Below are 18,903 nucleotides of genomic sequence, written 5' to 3' on the forward strand. Positions count from 1 at the left end.
GAGGCTGGATCCACACCAGAGGAGGACGGACTGTATAAGCTACGCTGGACAACACACGCGCCCCGCGATAGCTCACAAACACGCCATGAACTAACAAGTCTCTTGTGGCTGTCAGAAAGGAAGCCCGAGCCACAGCAAGTGCACCTAGGCTTGCCTACAATGCACTGCCCCCAGTCCTCCAGTGAGGATCAATGTCCCGGTAAATTAAGCTTAAACCATGAACAGCTATCTAGTCAAATGTTCTGAACTGCTAATTTAGTTGTATCTAATACGACTGTTGTCTGCAAGACATCACAATAAACACGAACAAATAGCGGCTTTGTCCATGCCCTCACGAACGAGGTGAACGAGACGAATTTACAACTAACTCGTTCGTGTCCGAATCTCTTGTTGACGCTTGCCCACCGTTCCTCAAGTCAATGTAGGTCTTTCAAAACTGATACAAAAATTAAAAATATCTGCCTGTTCCCCTTTACTAGTGCTAGGAAAAAAATATTGGGGACCTAAAATGTAACATTTATGACTGGTGCAATACATAGCTAAATATAGCTAATCACATCCAACTTTTATGCAGCAATAAACAAGGTACGTTAAAACAATACATATCATACCATTAATATCACGATGCTCACAATATTAACGTAAGCTGGTTAACATATCCATGTAATGGGTCTTAATTTGTACCTGGATCCAATATACTATGCATTCACATAAATCATTTACGATACAGGAATTATAAATATATTCTTATATACAAGTTTATTATAGGATCTACTTATTATCTGACCTGAGGTGTAATTATCTTACATTATTGGTGAATAATTCCAACCCAGATGTAGGGATTTTCCTCAAATACCTGCGCATGCGCACACGTCTGCAGTATCGATCGCCCGTCCCCCCCAATATCTCAAAGTGATCTGTATATATAACTCCACTAATGGTAAAAGTTTGGATGCTTGTATCAACAAAATGCAAGATTGGTTGCCAATGCTGCTGCACCACGCGTCTTGCCGTGTTCTGACCAGACGACATTGGAAAATACTACTATTTAAAGATGTGTACAGCGTCCAGCGGGAGGATGTACATAACACGCTCTGCGTACCTTGTCTTGTGGCGCCTTACCAAGCTGCTGTTTACGTGATATACAACCCTGATATTACGCTATTTCCTGTACGTTTACTGCCTTCATAAATTCCATCTCCAACACTCCTCCTGTGTCTTTATGCCAACACTGCTATTCCTTATTTCGTATCCGAGCAGTTCATCTATATCGTTTCACACGTAGAGCAAGTTGGGAATACACACACACACACACACACACACACACACACACACACGGCGTCTTGTGGGATATCCTACTATTTCAAGGTTGTCAGGAAGGTGCTAGTGGTGAGGCGGTGATGATACTGGGACAAACTATTCACTTTACCAGTTACCATCATCACGCGCCCACTTGTTCGTTGTCCCTCTGGTCACATTTACCAAAAGCTTTAGTAAAGTCTGCCAACATAACACATCAGCACCTCCCTCGTTCTCCAGCAACGCCACAAGTTCCACGTAGCCATCGCACAACTGAGGAAGGCAGGGTGGGACGTTCCTACCCTGAACCTGAGGGCGTCCTGGAAGAAGACTGAAATGGAAGTCTTTTAATGATGTCAGCTACATCTTGGGGATCTCGACTATGTTAATCAAGTGCCTAATTACTCTTAAGGAAGACCAGACAAGCCTCTAGCACAGCTCCTACACTGAAGCCACGAGATAGTGTACCCAACCCTCTACAGCCTACCACACCTATGCATCATATCAGTTCCCATCTCAAGTGTTGAAGGTTTCAACCTCCTACAACGGTTTCAGATGGGACCCAGTTTCATGATTGAGGACAGAGCCTCTAGGCGGAAATTGCTGTATACATTACCTTACCTTCCGTACACCTTATGAGAGGGTCTGATTCCCTTTAAGAAGGTCTCAGACTAAATTAATATCGTTCCTTTGTTAAGCTAATTGAGGTCAATGCTTTAGCGTCATGAGGTTTACTGTTTACTACATAAACAGAATTTTGAACTATACGTTGTGATGACAATTATCCAGATGTTACGAGTGAGTCTTTTAATAGACTAATTTTACCTACGAGTCCACAATAGCCACTTCTGTACATCCCATTATTGCTGACACCTCATTGTCTTCCTAATCTTCGATGTGCTACCACAGAGGTTACAAACGCTAAGTCTTCTATAGATTTATAGATTCTATCTGGTCTTGTTTACGATGATGATGATGATGATGAGAACACTGAGGTTCACGTCTTCAAGTCTTCAATCCAGAGCTCCTTAAAGGTACCCCGACCTTACCACGGGTGCAGCAGCCTGTCAGTGCATATTAAAACCATCTTTCATTTTATGATGATCTCTACACATTTCTGGGTGGAGGAGCGCCCAGACCTGCCCAAGAAACATTTGTCTTTATTATTAAACTGTGATATTTCTTGGATGGTGAAATATACAAATCACAATCTTTTCAAAAGGGGATTATCTAATTACAAGTTTTAATGATCCATAAACAATATTTGAACCCTAGATTCGTATCCAGCATAAAAAAAACAGTCCAGATTCTGAAGTTTTCAAGGAAATTCATTACCCCACGAAAAGTGCCAAAAACTGCAAGTAATAAATAGTTCAGGGGATTTTTTTTTTTGTAACTAATATTGCATAACAACATAATGAAATGCTTCTATACTTGAAATAATCATGGGAAAAAAAAATTTCATACTGCTTATATCTCTTAAGTGTTCCATTGCAGACCTGGAACGCCATCTTTCCAAATGCAGGAACGAGCAATATGCTCTCCGGACAGGCAGGCCCAGCCGTTCCTCACCATAACAACGATACGGTTCTCTATGCACACCTCAAGTCTACACCAACACCAACCCCTTGACGTCCATGCACGCACACACGCGCACAACACAGCCGTCCACCATACACTACCATCAACTCACAAACAGCGACAATCATACCATTACAATACCACGAGTAAAAAACACACAAGAAGGACGATATTAGACGGATATTACGTACAAGCTACAACCTAACCATGGCCATTAAGTTTCTAGCTCACAATAGCCCTCCAGAGCCATCGTTCAGTGGCAGACTTTAGCCACGACAACAAACTAACCCTTGAGAAATTCCTCCAACCAGACAGCCGGCGACAACCATAAACACCCACAACTACCAACAGAAGCCCACTCTGTGGACCCAGCCATCACGCGAGTTGCTGCCTAGTAATTACGCCATTAAGTGGAGAACGAACCAGCTTCTCACACCGCCTACAACAGCTAAAGGATAACTCGTCACCAACAGCTATCCTACCCACAGCAGTTAGAGGATAAATCGTCGCCAGCAGCTATCCTACCCACAGCAGTTAGAGGATAAATCGTCGCCAGCAGCTATCCTACCCACAGCAGTTAGAGGATAAATCGTCGCCAGCAGCTATCCTACCCACAGCAGTTAGAGGATAAATCGTCGCCAGCAGCTATCCTACCCACAGCAGTTAGAGGATAAATCGTCGCCAGCAGCTATCCTACCCACAGCAGTTAGAGGATAAATCGTCGCCAGCAGCTATCCTACCCACACCAGCAAGAGGACAACTCGTCATCAACAGCTACCCTTTCCACACCACCCACAGGGATGACTGGTCGCCAACAGCTGCCCCACTCACATCAAATTGTGGACGACAGCATCACACGAGATGCACTTATATCATTATTCTCCACTTAAATCTGCGGAATATATTTTTCCCCCCCCCATTATTTCGTCTTCACTGTCATTCCTTGCACGTCATTACTCACTTTTAATCGAAGGTCTGCTGTTATAGTTATTTTTCTTATCCTGGATGTCACACCCAAAGGCTTACTCCTGCGCAAAGACTCAATCGTCGAACATAAGACATGACGTTCCCACCCCAGCATGTCACTGATGTGAAGCCTCTCTCCCACCCCAGCATGTCACTGATGTGAAGCCTCTCTCCCACCCACAGGGAGGCTTCACCTCATGTCAACTATGAAGCACCTGACTGATCCAATCCCTAAAGGAACGGTCGATCATCAACCAGCGTTCTATAACCCATCCGGATGGTCTAGTGAGGATTTAACCCAGAAATTCCAACACTTGCCAGCCAAGGCACATACCCGCCTCCCTTCCCCTGGTCTCGCTGTCCTATGGAGTGAGCGCGTCACTGGCCACAACCTAATTACATAAACTGGCAATGATGATGTTCATCTACTGACGTCTCGACACCAACTCGGGAGTCTTAATCAACAGACATGATAAGGTCACCAGGCGCAAGGCACCTTTAAGCCCTTGAGCACGACAGGGCGACCCTTGGGAAGGATGGAGTGACCTGTGACCTGACCTTCAGGAGTCGTGCTTCAGGGGATACGGTGAACGTCAGGCCGTCGATGCGGGGGGAAAAAAAAGATAAATATGTCTCGAAAAAGGGAATTAAAGTTCTAGACATCTCCTACCTTCCAGTGTGTGTGGGGAGGAGGAACGTACCATAAACAGCCATATAATGCAGGGACCACCTCCCTCTCTCACCAGGCTCACAACCACTCACCACCACACAACTGTACCACCAAGTAATCAATTTACCCTCCTCCGCCATGCAGGAAACACTCCTGTGCACATGATCGTTCCGTATGATCTACGCTCATCTGTTCTCAACCTCGAACGAATACAAAAACCCCGATGGCTGCAAGATCCAGAATTTTTTGGGGAGGAATAAGAAAAGAAGTCGACGACCAGCGTACCCATGAGCGATATCTCATCCCCGGACCCAGCCATTGCCCACCCCTCTCTTACGACCCTGGCCAGCGCTTGGACACAGGGGCCGCGTTAGCATTACGCCTGATAACCCCAACACAGCCAGCAGAGGGCACCTGGGAGCGGTGTCAAACGAAGGAGGACCACTTGTCGTCCCCAGCCATCATCACCCGGACCCTTGTTAAAACAGCCCAGTGGGCCGTGGCAGCGCTGTAATCCGCCCCAAATGACTACCTTCGTCACCAGGGGAGTTTGGCATTATCCTGGACGCCCATGGTCAGGGGGTGAGGAGGTGGCTGCTGGAGAGGGGAGGCACCTCACTTAACATGCCAGCCGAGTCGCTCCTCTCCTCACAAGTATTTAATTATAAGCCTCCCAGCCTGCACACACAGCTAATACCCCTCAGACTCTCGTCCACATTTTATCCTCTCGGGTTAATCATGGCTGTATCCCCCTGGCCCTAGCAGACCCCGGCGGCCATGCCCTCCCAGCAAACTACCTCCCAAACTCACGCACGATTTCAAACTCTTCAGAATTAAATTACCAACGAGATTTATATTTTGAGGGGGGAAAACATGAGACGTAATGGAGCGGCGTTAAAAGTTTGTTTAGCTTCGTTACCCAGCCAGCTGGCCTCACTAATGCCGCTCATAATGAGACGGAAATAATGATTTAATGACGTTAAGGCGCAGACGGGAGGCGACCTTGAGGCCTCAGAGTGTGGCTCCCACCAGGCGGGTCCACTGCCTCCTTTAGCAAAACATGTATATCAAGAGACTAATACGATCAGCAGATTACAAAATGCTACAATGGCTTGACTAAGGCAAGGCAATATGTACTACTGGCGCTCTGGCTTATCTGGAGATGTTAATCATGTGAATTGTACAGTTTGTGTCCAGAGAAATTGTACAGTTTGTGTCCAAAGACTTGGATACAATACCATTTCTTAAACTGTGAAAAAAAATCAGAGCATTATATGGATAAGTCCACACAAAGTCTACAAGAGATGGCACGACACCTTCTTGTTAATAACACGATACCTAAAATTCTAAGTCTGTATTTACTTTTTGCAACTAGTTCGTAAACCTACAGTTAGCTTATACAATGAACCAACTCTGGAGCAACTTATGGAATAAACATCTGTCCACTGGAGTCTGACAAAGACCCTTTGTGACCTGCAATCCTTCTGCGATACCGCTCACACAGGGTGAATATGAGGCGGTATAATAAACGCCAGTGATATACCTAGCAGATATCAAATCACACTCGTGTAACGTTAGGAAACATTTGACGAGCAGGAGCATCTCTGTGTTGACTTTTAATACGTAATCGTCATGTGGAAAGATTCTAAAAGTTCTTTTTCGTACCGACGTTCAAGACTTGATTGAATGGATTATCTCTGTCAGCTATTCAGTGATGGAACAAATCCTTTCTTGAAAGAGCGACGGAACCACAAGTGGTTAATAAAACAAGTAAAACAATAGATGAGCTGATTATCCACTTGTTGAGGAGGGCAAGTGTGTTTAACCTCTTGAGAACGACCCAATGACCTTGTGTGCGATGGCCAAGCGTCGTACCATCGTCCTCCAAGGTCGTAACGTCGTCCTCCAGGGTCGTAACGTCGTCCTCCAGGGTCGTAACGTCGTCCTCCAGGGTCGTAATGTCGTCCTCCAGGGTCGTAACGTCGTCCTCTAGGGTCGTAACGTCGTCCTCCAGGGTCGTAATGTCGTCCTCCAGGGTCGTAACGTCGTCCTCCAGGGTCGTAATGTCGTCCTCCAGGGTCGTAATGTCGTCCTCCAGGGTCGGAATGTCGTCCTCCAGGGTCGTAATGTCGCCCTCCCGCGATTCCACCACCAATATACCCCCAAAATTAAAACCCTACTCGCCATCATTACATACAAAAATACTCTCCCAGTTTTAGTATAATATACACTCGATATAAAACCTCCTCACCTGAGCTAACCTTAGATCCAGGAAGGGGTGCTGCCTGCATAGACTGTGGGAGGGCAAGTCCCGTGCTGGGCGAGTTATGTGACCACAACTCCATAGCTGTTCATCCCCCCACCCCCCACCACACACACACACACACACACACACACACAAGGTCCCCGACCCTGCATGTATCATGTTAACACCAATCATGAAGCGGGGAATTCCGACTCGTTCATACATCTTTAAAGAATTTCTTTTTAATAAAGCCACAACTAAAAAGTGCGACTAAGCCTGAATAACCTAATCCACCTTAGAAAACAACACTTTACAAGAAAAGCTAAGTCTGCCTTAAAGAAAGACTCGACAGGAAGAAAATGGAAGTGTTTTCAAGACACCGTAGATTCTGGTCTTCTGAGCAGATAACCAGATTATATAATGGGTTGATTTGGTCTCATATGGAGCTCCGGTCTGATACCTGGGGCGATGCTGGTCCTACCTACTTGAAGATCAAGTCTAAGACAATACAACTAACCAACTCTCTCAGTCTGACCTCAAACCTTGACCCACTTTCCCTGCGCTTCGCTCTTTCTTATCTTTCCATCGTTTATGAATATTACTCCGCTTTCTGCTCCCGAGTACTGGCTGCTTGTGTCCCCCCGCCATTAATGAGAGCAGGCAATACGTGGCAACCTACTGATTCGAATGATTCCCGGGTAGAAGATGACAACTCGACGTTGGACAGTTATGATGTTTGCTTCTTTCCCTACATGGCTAAACTTTAGAACACTTTACTTTCTCATGCTCTGGCTAACAATCACAACCTGACGCTTTTATAAGGCAAGTGTTCCACCTCCTCAAAAATTCATAGATGATTTTCCCACTTTTCTCCTTTCTTCGTTATTTCTTTGTCCTTTAACGTGATTCAGTCAAGACCAGACCTTCGATCTAATCCTATACGCGTCATTTTCTTACGACAAATATGACAGCACACACATTCCCACGAAACATGACAGTCTCGCAGTTAACACAGACCTACCGTTACCTTTCATCCTCCTCCTGATCTTGATTCATACAAGGAACATATGACAACACTGCTTGACACTCGTGCTTGCCTGCAGGTGAAGCTCTCAACTCTGCGCACGATACACACATGAAGTCCACATCGTCAACACGTTTGTACAGGGAGAGACCCTAATGTAATCGTAGCCTGCTTCAGACTGAGGTATTGATACTCATGAAAGTTTGCCACTTCAGCTGACAATGACCGAACCAAATGTATACTTTGCAGCAATATTACTCACATCCCCGCCAGATTATGTGTATACTTGACTCGTAAAGCTGGTGGATTCTGAGGGTACTCCTACCAAGATGAAGAGGATCAAATCCTGCTTTAGGAGAGTAGTATGTCTTCTATGAAGGTGAGCGCTCATTGCACTATATTTGCATTACAACGTGTGCGTAATCATCATTTCCTCCATAACATTATTCTATCTAAAACCCATAAACAGTATCCTAACTTTGCCTGTAATCAACGGTTTATTTATCATAAACTTTGTTATAATAAAATCCGGTCAATGTTGTTCTAACTTTGTGGATAGTTCATATCCTGTGTAAACTGTCGAACAGTTCATGCAATATTGCTCAATCGCTGGACAGTGAGGTCTTGTCCCTAAACATTGAGGTCCTGTCCCTGGACACTGAGGCTCAGTCCCGGGACATTCTGTGGACTCTGTATGCCCACAGGATGAGTAGGATCGCACAGTAAACTCGCCTCTCTTGCGAAGAAAAATGATAACAACACGAAGGGGAAAATATTTTACCTCACCAAACACAACGGTAAACCAGTGGCCGAGGACCGAGCGGCTCGGACAGCAGGCAACTCGACCCCGCTACAAACAGGGTGACGGGTGAAGCGTGGCAGAGTAGGTAGGGTGCGGGGGGACTGGCTAGACCGATATGGTAGTGTGGCACCGCCACCACCAGTCCTCGCTGCTGGGCCAACCAGGCAACTGGAACAATGACCTCCACGACACCTGACATTTAATTCCTTCCCCTGTCAGTCGCTGTAGGCCTTCCTCCAGCCCCTGGCGTACCTTCCCCTGCCCCTGTCAGTCACTGTAGGCCTTCCTCCAGCCCCTGGCGTACCTTCCCCTGCTCCTGTCAGTCACTGTAGGCCTTCCTCCAGCCCCTGGCGTACTTTCCACTGCCCCTGTCAGTCACCGTAGGCCTTCCTCCAGCCCTTGGCGTACCTTCCCCTACCCCTGTCAGTCACTGTAGGCCTTCCTCCAGCCCCTGGCGTACCTTCCCCTGCCCCTGTCAGTCACTGTAGGCCTTCCTCCAGCCCCTGGCGTACCTTCCCCTGCCCCTGTCAGTCACTGTAGGCCTTCCTCCAGCCCCTGGCGTATCTTCGCCTGCCCCTGTCAGTCACTGTAGGCCTTCCTACCCCTGCTTTCCCCTGTCAGATCATTATACGTCTTGCTTCAGCTTCGGCTATACCATGTCAAATCACTATAGGCCTTCCCCTGTCGGCCTTTCTCCATCCCCTGCCTTCCAATGTCCAATCGCCGAAAACCTTCCTCCATCGTCTACCTTCCCCTGCCAGACCCCAGTAAGCTTTGCTCCCCACCCCCTAGTCCCTACATTCCCCTGCCACACTCCAATAAGCTTCCCCCCAGCTCCTACATTTACAAAATCCCGAGAACCCATCCGCTCCACCATATTCCATCACCCTAACTACACCATCCACTGGCTCCCAGCATCAGCTCCGACCATTCATGTGGAGGGGAGGATGGTGTACGTAGATGGGGGTCAAACGCTTCCTTTTACGCAAGGATATGCTCGCTGAGTCATCTGTTGCTGTCAGTGGCGGAGGTCAGTGTCCGAATCCTGCGATCATAATTAGTACAAAGGAAGAAAAAAAGAGAACGAATTATCACAAAAGCATATCATCAGTTAACATCATATAATCATAATTCCTCTGATGACCATTAAGATTCACTGGCTGACCTAAGTTCGAATAATCAAAGCTGTGTCCAAAGATAACGAGCAGAGCATTGAACAGAAAACGATCGGACGAAGGAAAAGAAAATCACGTGGGATAGAAAGGTTTTGAGGCAGTGGCAACAGACTAAACCTACGGTTCATCTCTCTCCCAGTGGGATTCGCGAGTGGAAATTAAGATCGCTAAATAAATCCAAATACGCGTACGTTTCTTCAAACTTCAAATACGCTACGAAATATTCCCGCGAATTCGACACGAAGTCGTAGATCGATCAACTGCATTACTAGCATGTGTACTGCGCCGAGCACCACCCGCCATCACTGTGTGCTGCTAGGAGCCTCTCTCAGCTAGGCTGGTGGTGCTCTCGAGCGAGTCTAGTGGCGGCATAATTTCCTCCTCCCACTGGCCGCTGCCGAGCCACTGCGCCTCTGTAATCATGTGAGCCAGCGGTGGCCTGGTCCTCACACGCAGCTGACCGACCGACATTAACGCCGATGAATAGCGACAGGAGGCGAGGGAGTTCGGGGGGGTGGACCAGGGGCATTGTGCCCGCACCTGCAGGTAGCGGCGGTGATGCATGGCTATGCGCGCGCGCGCTCCGCTGCGACGCTATCTACCCCTCTGCATTTGGCTATCGCATCTCACATCACCCAAGCAACCAGGCAGAGAGAGAGAGAGAGAGAGTTGGCGAGGTGTTCAGCCAACAACTCCCGTCGCGTCCCGGAGACTGGTACACGCCACCGACCTCACCCTCTCTCAAGACAAGCGCAAAAGAACAACAATTACGAACTCGTTTTTTTATGCACTGTGGCTCTGGGACGACAATGGAGGAAGAGTCATCCATAACAATTACCTGCTTGACTCTATACGTGTGGCGTGTCTGTCCATCACGGGCTAGCGAGCTCAGGCACCTCCCTCACTACTGTTACAGCCTGACAGTCGTTGGCAAATTTCCCCGCCGACGCCGGCCCCAGCTAACGGCTGAATAAAATCAAATCAATGGGCCACCACCGCTGACCCTACTGCTGCTAATGCCACCTCGACCAGGATATCTTTTCTATGCCTTTTGCTCTTCCTCGTTTTCCTCCCGTTTCCTCCCCTCGCTTTCCCTCATGAAAGTCCCTGGGTGATCCGGTCACAACGAGGCCTTGAATGACCTCCGCTTCATAAACGGTGCATTGTGTTCCCTCCTCACATTACCTATTCTTGGCCGGACAACACGGGCGAAAAACTTTCTCCATTACAAAACGACCTGGGTCTGCCAGGCTGGAACCAAGAGCCGCTGCATTCTAAACATTCCCAGGCCAGACCCGGCAAGGCCAGCCGCGAAGCCACCGGCCATGCATTCGGATACATACATACCCAGGTTCCCCACCATCTCACATGAAGAATGATTGTTTACGACCAACGCAGTGGGAACCGACCGCCACAGCAACGAAACTTACACAATCAGGTCTTAATTCTATCTTAAGCGTGATCGACCACATAGTTATGGCAGCATTCGAGAGAGAGAGAGAGAGAGAGAGAGAGAGAGAGAGAGAGAGAGAGAGAGAGAGAGAGAGAGAGAGAGAGAGAGAGAGAGAGAGACCAACCTAGGACAAAATTTTGCCAAGGTTCAGGACTAGCAAGTCGCGCTCACCACATACGCCGCTTCGTTTGACACAAGAAGAAAAAGAAAAAGCCATAAATAAAACTTAGAAATAACCCAAAATACTTTTACTCATATACAAAACTACAAATCCAGGACTAAAACTCCATTGGCCTGATTCAAACTGAAGAAGGTATGTTTACAGACGACTGCCAAGAGATGAGACGAAAAAAACAAAAACATATTGCAGTCTAAATCAGTATTCAACGAACCGTAAACAACATTAAAGGTAAATGACCAAAAAGATATCTTAGGATGTCTTTGTAAAATACTTAGTACCTCAGAAATCCAAAGGCGATACTCACAAAAAGAAAGAAACACCTTAAACATCGAAGGCCCGAGAGTCTTTAAACACCTCAACTAACATCAGAAACATCATAGGATGCACAGGACTGGAGTATACGACTGCACTGCACATTTACCTACAAAGTGTACCAGGCCAGCCAGACTGTGAGAGCTCCGGCGGCTTCCAACAGCTTGGTCGACCAACGACCATATCCAGCAGCCTGGGGCCTAAATTAGACTGTGTGGGTGAAAACCCCCGAAGACTGTACGAGGTATTAGTTATCATCTGCTGCTGTATATACAGCACAGTTGTGTACCTGGAGCCTAACATAGTTCGGCTGGCGTCTGCTGTAGCCTCGGTTTACTGTGCCCTGGTAGCCCACACTGTAATGGAGCCCAACATAGCTCGGCTGGTGTCTGCTGTAACCTAGGTTTACTGTGCCCTGGTAGCCCACACTGACCTGGAGCCCAACATGGCTCGACTGGGGTCCAGTGCACCTGAGTTTCATATCTTTTCGATTATAAGTTGATCTCAGCGGAGGGATCCCAACCCACAGTATGCCTCAGGTGCAGTGGACCCCAGCCGAGCCATGTTGGCCTTTAGGTCAGTGTGGGCTACCAGGGCACAGTAAACTGAGGCTACAGCAGACGCCATCCGAGCAATGTTGGGCTTCAGGTCAGTGTGGGCTCCGTGGCCGCAGCCATCACCGCCACAGAGCCGAGCCATTAAGTTAGGCCTTTCACCAATTAGCACAGTTCGCTCCGGCTACTGCCAGCGTTGCACCCTCGCCCAACTTGCCACTATGAAGCGAGGAGCTACCTCTTCCCTCCCCATACTACAAAGGAGGGAAATTGTTTCCTAACTTCTCACCTTCACAGAGAAGGGGAGGTTTCCCTCTCAGCCCTCACAATACAGAGATGGCGACTCTCCTTTTTCGCAATATGAAGAGACGGAAACTCTCTCATTTTACTCCTGAAAAAACTTGGATGCGAGATGTCACTATCTCTTCACTCTTCATCATATAGAGAGATGACAGAAAGGTACCTCCTCACTTTTCATAACAGAGACACAGCTGGCAAGTAATCTTCTCACTTTTTCACACTACAAAGGGTGTATGGTGGCCGTCTCCTCATTACTTACAATCTAAAGTGAAATAAGACGATTTTCTCCAAACACGAGATGGAGGAGGGTTGGGAGCGCACGAGGTTAGACCAAGGTGTGGGTAAAAGGGAGGTGGATGGGTCTGGGATAGGTATAGTTAAGGCTGGGATGGGAGTAAATGCATCTGGTATGGAAGCGAACGACGGCGAGTGGGTGTAGGAGAGAGGCTTGAATTAAACGAGATTGGACTTGGATTAGAATTGTGGACAGAGTGAATACTGGCGGTGGTGATAGGTGCTGCAAGGTTTTAAGGTACAGGGAGTGGAAGGAAATGTAAGTGGGTACAAGCAGGATGTACGTGGGTAGAATTAGGAAGCAGGTGGGAGCAGTTGGGGCGAAAGTACGAGGTCCTTGGCATGATTCTTCTTTTTTTTTTCTTTTCAATTACAAGTCTCCGGGTAAAGTGGTGATCTGTTGCAGGTGACTGACACTATGGGTTGGGAGAGGAACGTGTGGTGCAGATGCGGAAACTAAAGTTCATTTGTGTAACTAGAGCTGAGGCATATGCGCGCCTGAAGTTAGGCTTTAGGTCAGCAAGAGACGTGTCGCAAATGGACGGAAAAGATATAGGCTTGGCGAACGTGGGGAACTGGTAAAGGTCAAGTTGGATGACGTATGATGAAAAAATTCAAGGAGAAAGAACATGAAAATGGTACAGGGTATCATCCTGAGGCAGCTTCCACCTACTGACGAAAAAATGGAATGTATTCGAGGTCCACTTTACCCACACATCATTTATAACCTTCATTCCTATGTGCTGCAGGCACAGCCACGGGTCCTCAATGAGAAATGAGGTCAGCTTGCAGCGACCTACAGCTGCTGTGCATATTACAGCAGGTGGCTGTCTCCAGCATTTTTAATGACTGCAATCCTGACCTCTCCCACTGATGTCGTAGGTCACCCAGGACGAAACTGGCTTGCATACTGAGTCACTGCTTAAGTCCCCCCTCTCCCTTCCCGCCGACAACACCACTTCAGTCCATAAGCTCCTTGGACGCATTAGATGAAAAACCCACCAACACAAACATGTTTGATGCACTGCTCAGGACACAAGCCTCCAGGATACGATGAATGCGGTGTGTATACACACACATACCGTGCCAGCGAAGGGAAGCACTTGCTATACGGGTCATACAAGCACGGACAATCAACTGATGCATCTTGGTACCTAAACAAAGCAGAGACTGTAGAAGGGTTACTCACCTTTCTGGTCAATGTAGAAGACGCCGCGGCCCTCAGACCCTACCAGGGAGTAGGTGATGGCGGCATCATTAGGGTTGGAATCCCCATCGACGGCGGTGTAGGTGCCGACCAGGGTGTGGGGTGGGGCAGACTCGAGCACCTGCGCTTGCTCCACGTCCTTCATAAACACGGGCGAATGCACGTTCTCGTCCACGTCCACCACCTGTGAAAACACGGACCGGGTGCGTTAAGCGGCCTTGCTGGGCCGAGTTAACCTTACCATGTACCAACTACCATAAGATTCACCAACGGATAATCATACTGTTATTATAATACATGCAACACTACTCCCAGAACCCTAGTCTGTTATCCAGGGTTCCCAACACTCTTCATAGAAGCCTGAAGCCTCTTGCTAAGCCAAAAAAAGGTGTCAGTCTTTGTGTTGTAATTCTGTATAAGCTCTCTCAGTTTCTGGAACACCTCCAGCATATTGTTGTTCGCCAGCAAGATCAGGAGTCAGGCAACGTCGCTCTGATAAGCAAGGGACAGCCATGTTTGTTTACAGGTGCCGCTCAGGTCTGTTTACTACTGATGAAAAAAAATAGATACTAAAATGTTCATGATGATTACATCATTTCTTTATTTCAAATCCCATTCCTTCGGATGCAAGTCTAAACCTACTGAATGCATTGTTTATATTTTGCATAAAGTGCTTCTGACACTCTCGCCACTTGACTTTAAGCTCGAGAAGTGAGCAAGATGGCCATCAGAGAGCACTTCATCACTCAGGTCTTTGGTGCAATTAAATTAAGCTATATACCGAGATGAGTTCATACCGATGTGGACACTGCATGACATTCCATGATAATTAATAGCTGGAGCTCTGCCTGACTGCCACTATAAACCACCCACACACTCACACACGCACCCAGGGACAACAACTGCAGCAGGAGGCGACAGCTCTGCCTGACTGCCACTATAAACCACCCACACACTCACACATGCACCCAGGGAAACCAACTACAGCAGGGGGTGACATCCTCATCATACACCTTAGTCAGGCTCAAACAGTGATGTAAAAAATTCTTGTCATTTTCCAACGAATAGGGGAAATTGAAGTAAAGGTGTGCCAGATTCATCATGATACATACTGTATTAAAATCTAATGTTTTAGATTAATTCCTGGCCACTGGCATCGCTTACAGACATTCCTTAGTGCTATGATGCCTCTTCCTCCTTGAAAACCTGTAATACTGAATATTTACACACTTTTCTTTTTTCATACATGCTTGCCGTTTCCCGCGTGAGAGAGGTAGCGTCAAGAACAGACGGACAGAGCCTTAAGAGGGAACATTCCTCACCTGGCTCCTTGCTTTGTTCCTTCTCTTGAAGAGTGATACAGGAAGAAAGGATTTCTAGCCCTCCCGCCCCTCTTAGTCGCCTTCTACGACACGCAGGGAATACGTGGGCAGTATTCTCTCCCCTATACAAGACACACTTGATTCATCAATCATTCTTCCCACTTAGCTTTTCACCCCTGGGGCTCGCCAGGAGTGAGGAGCTCCCCTGGTGGAATTGCAAGCTAAATCACGGTCACGTACCTGGACGATGACGTAAGTACTGGCGGCGAGGGGCGGCGTGCCGTCGTCAGTAGCGCGAACGGTGATGTTGTAGGCTGGGCGCACCTCGTAGTCCAGTCTGGCAGCCAGACGCAGCGCCGCCGTGTCCTCGTCCAATTCGAACATGTCTTCATGGCCGCCCATGAGGGTGTAGCGCAAGCGAGGGGAGTCCGGGTCATGGGCTGTGACTAGCGTCACCAGAGCACCTACAGGAAGGTCCTCCGGGACACGCACTGCTGCCGATCGCTCAGAGGGGAACACCGGGGGACAGTCGTTAATGTTGGCCTACCTGAACTGTGACGTAAGCATGGGCGGAGCGGGCCCCTCCGTCAGTAGCCACCACCCGTAGCTCGTACACATCGTGAGCCTCGTGATCCAAGGGCCACGCCACGCTCAGCCGCCCGGTCACTGGGTCCAAGCGGAAGTCTTTGGTGTCTGTTGCCAGACTGTAGGTGACCACGCCGTTGATACCCTCGTCGGGGTCGCGCGCCCGCAGCTCGTACACGCTCGTACCGTTAGCTACGTTCTCCGGCAGGAAGAAGCTGTAGGCTGGTTTGTCGAACTTCGGAGCGTTGTCGTTTTCGTCGACGAGGGTGATGGCGACCTGGCGGGAGGCTGAGCGCTGCGGCGAGCCCAGGTCATACACCGTCAGATTGAGATTGTAACGAGGGACTCTCTCCCGGTCCAAGAGGCCCGCCACAGTCAAAGACCCCGTCTCCATATCCATCCTGAACACAGATTCCTCGTTGCCCCAAGAGATAACGTACAACAGGTGTGCAGAATAGCCTGTGTCTTCGTCCTTGGCCTCCATCTTCAGCACCACAGTGCCGGGGTCGCTGTTCTCTCGCACGCGGACCTCCAGAGGCACGTGGAGTAATTCGGGGCCATGGGCGTTGATCATCAGCGGCGGCGGCGACAGCAGGTTGATGGAATCGTCCTGTCGGTTATTCTCGGCAGCCAGAGAGAGCTGCTCGCCCAAACGTTGGGCCACATCCGTCTCCCTGCAGTCCAGAGCTGCCCAGGAGTCGATTGCTGGGCTCTGCTGCCTTACCAACTGTAATCTGAGCGCCAAAGTGTCGGCAAAATGCTGCCCATCCGTTGCTGTCACATTCACTATCCTTTCTGCGGTCCTCAGGTCCTGTAAGTCACAGGTGAGTGTTAACACACCTGATGTGGAGTCTAAAGAAAAGCAGCGGTCTTCATTGCCGCCCACGATTCTGTAACTGATAATGTTTCCTTGGTCGAAGTCCACGGCGGAGAGGGTGAAGATCTCCGAGCCTAAGGGAGTGAGGCGGTCGACGTAACCAGTGCAGTCCACCCGCTCAAACTGCGGTCTGTTGTCGTTGACGTCTTCTACGTGCACCGTGATGACCTTCTCGCTCTGGCGACGGAAGGGCGACCCCCAGTCTGAGGCGCGCACCAGCAGCCGCCACGTGCGCCGCTCCGTCTCGTAGTCGAGGGCGCGGGTGGTGCGCACTTCTCCTGTGAAGTGGTCCACCGTGAAAGGCACATCGTCCGCGTTGGCCAGACTGTAAGACACATAGCCATTCTCGCTGGAGTCGTAGTCCTGTGCCCGCACCTTGGTCACCCAGGTGCCTGCTGGCTGGTGCTCCTCCACGCGCACCACACCCTGTGGTGCAACGATCATGGGCGTATTGTCGTTGGCGTCCACGACGCGCACTATCACCTTAGCCGATGCCTGATGCTGTGGCAGGTGGAGGGTGGGACTGGTGGCACCCACGGTCAGCGTGTAGTCCATGCGGGTCTCAGCGTCCAGCGGTGATGCCGTGCTGATGACGCCGGAGAAAACGTCCATGTGAAACTGGCCCCCTTTGTTACCTGCTAATATAGCAAATTCGACGCGTCGCTGCGTTCCCGGCAGCCAGGACCCAACCTGCACCACCTGCGTGCCTACGGGCGCCACTTCGCTCACAGTGGCCTCGTACACCTCCTGCGAGAATACGGCCTCCTCCTCCGGCACCGGCGGCGCCGCCACACGCACCACCTTGTAACTAAACCGTGGTCGGCTGCCTCCGTCAGTAGCCTTTAGGGTTAAATTGAAGCCGAACGGGGACTCGCTCCAGTCGATGGTGTCTAGGGCCGCCAGGTTAAATTCATTAGCACCAGAGCCTGGCAAAACTCGGAACACTCGGTCCGGGTCGCCCTCTACAATCTCCAGCGACCTCACCTCGCCGCTGGGGCCGCGGTCCTGGTCCACGACGTTAATTATGGCCACCACAGCCAAATGGGCGCGAGGTACGGACTGGGGCAGCTTCGTCACCAAAATCTGGGGGTCATATACGTTTTCTTCCGTGACGTTAATATAAAGTTTGGAGTGTGCTGGCCATCCCCCACGCTGCTGGCGGCCTCGATCCTGTGCCTGGACTGTCAGTTCGTAGCTGGCTTTCTCCAAGAACCTGAGAGGTCGTGTGAGCGTCACCACGCCCGAGGTAGGGTGGATGGCGAACACGGGCGTGTTGTGTAGGAAACTATAATATATCTGGCCGTTCAGGCCATCGTCAGGGTCCTCTGCTTTGACGCGCGCCACCGACGAATGCAGGGGCGTGTCCTCGCTCAGCCGCACGCGGTACTCCGACTGGAGGAAGAAGGGCGACAGGTCGTTGAGGTCAGTGATGGTAATGACCACGTCAGTGACGGCTCCAGGGAGGTCCTCCTTGGTGCCGTCCAGACGACGGTTCTGCGCCTTCACCTTCAGGCGGTACTGGTCTCGGCTCTCTCGATTGAGCGCGTGGCGATTACCCGTCCGAACCCGCAGCTCCAGGAAACAGAAGTCGCCGACGACGCGCTTCCCCGCCCTGAAGAAGTTCTGCAGGTCACCCTCCGCGATGCGGTACTTGATCTTGAGGGTCGGGTCAGTGAGGTAGACGCCCATCATGGCGTCGCTGACCACTGCTGTGTTGCCTAGGGCGTTCTCCGGCACGCTGGCGTTATACTGCAAGGCGGTGAACTGCACCTGGCCGCCCTCACCGCCTGCCGCACGCCCGCAGTAGAAGGCGGCCGACACCAACACTGCCAGCACTATGTGCTGCCACTTAACACACGTCCTCTTCACTACATTGGGGTGCGGGCGGAGCGGGGGCGGAGGTGGGCGGCCCCGCGGGTGAGGGTGGGAGTATGTCGTGTGGGTCATCTCGCCGGGCGGGCCGCTCCTCTGGTCCCCTTCACCATGCTATTTCACCTGCAACACAAAGAATACACAGCGTTACGTACATGAACAAGATGGCCTATACCTACACCTA

General features: G+C 49.7%; 1 protein-coding gene across 1 annotated transcript in view; it reads right to left on the reverse strand.

Moving 5' to 3' along the window:
• Positions 1-18,903, reverse strand: part of LOC139750068 (fat-like cadherin-related tumor suppressor homolog) — a 791,324-nt gene that overhangs the window by 276,365 nt on the left and 496,056 nt on the right. The window contains 3 exon segments of the mRNA XM_071664403.1: positions 14,046-14,247; positions 15,626-15,928; positions 15,930-18,842. Coding sequence (XP_071520504.1) covers positions 14,046-14,247; positions 15,626-15,928; positions 15,930-18,794 — 3,370 coding nt within the window. The 5' untranslated portion in view covers positions 18,795-18,842.

This window comes from Panulirus ornatus, chromosome 9 (assembly GCF_036320965.1).
Source record: "Panulirus ornatus isolate Po-2019 chromosome 9, ASM3632096v1, whole genome shotgun sequence".
Taxonomy (NCBI): Eukaryota; Metazoa; Arthropoda; class Malacostraca; order Decapoda; family Palinuridae; genus Panulirus; species Panulirus ornatus.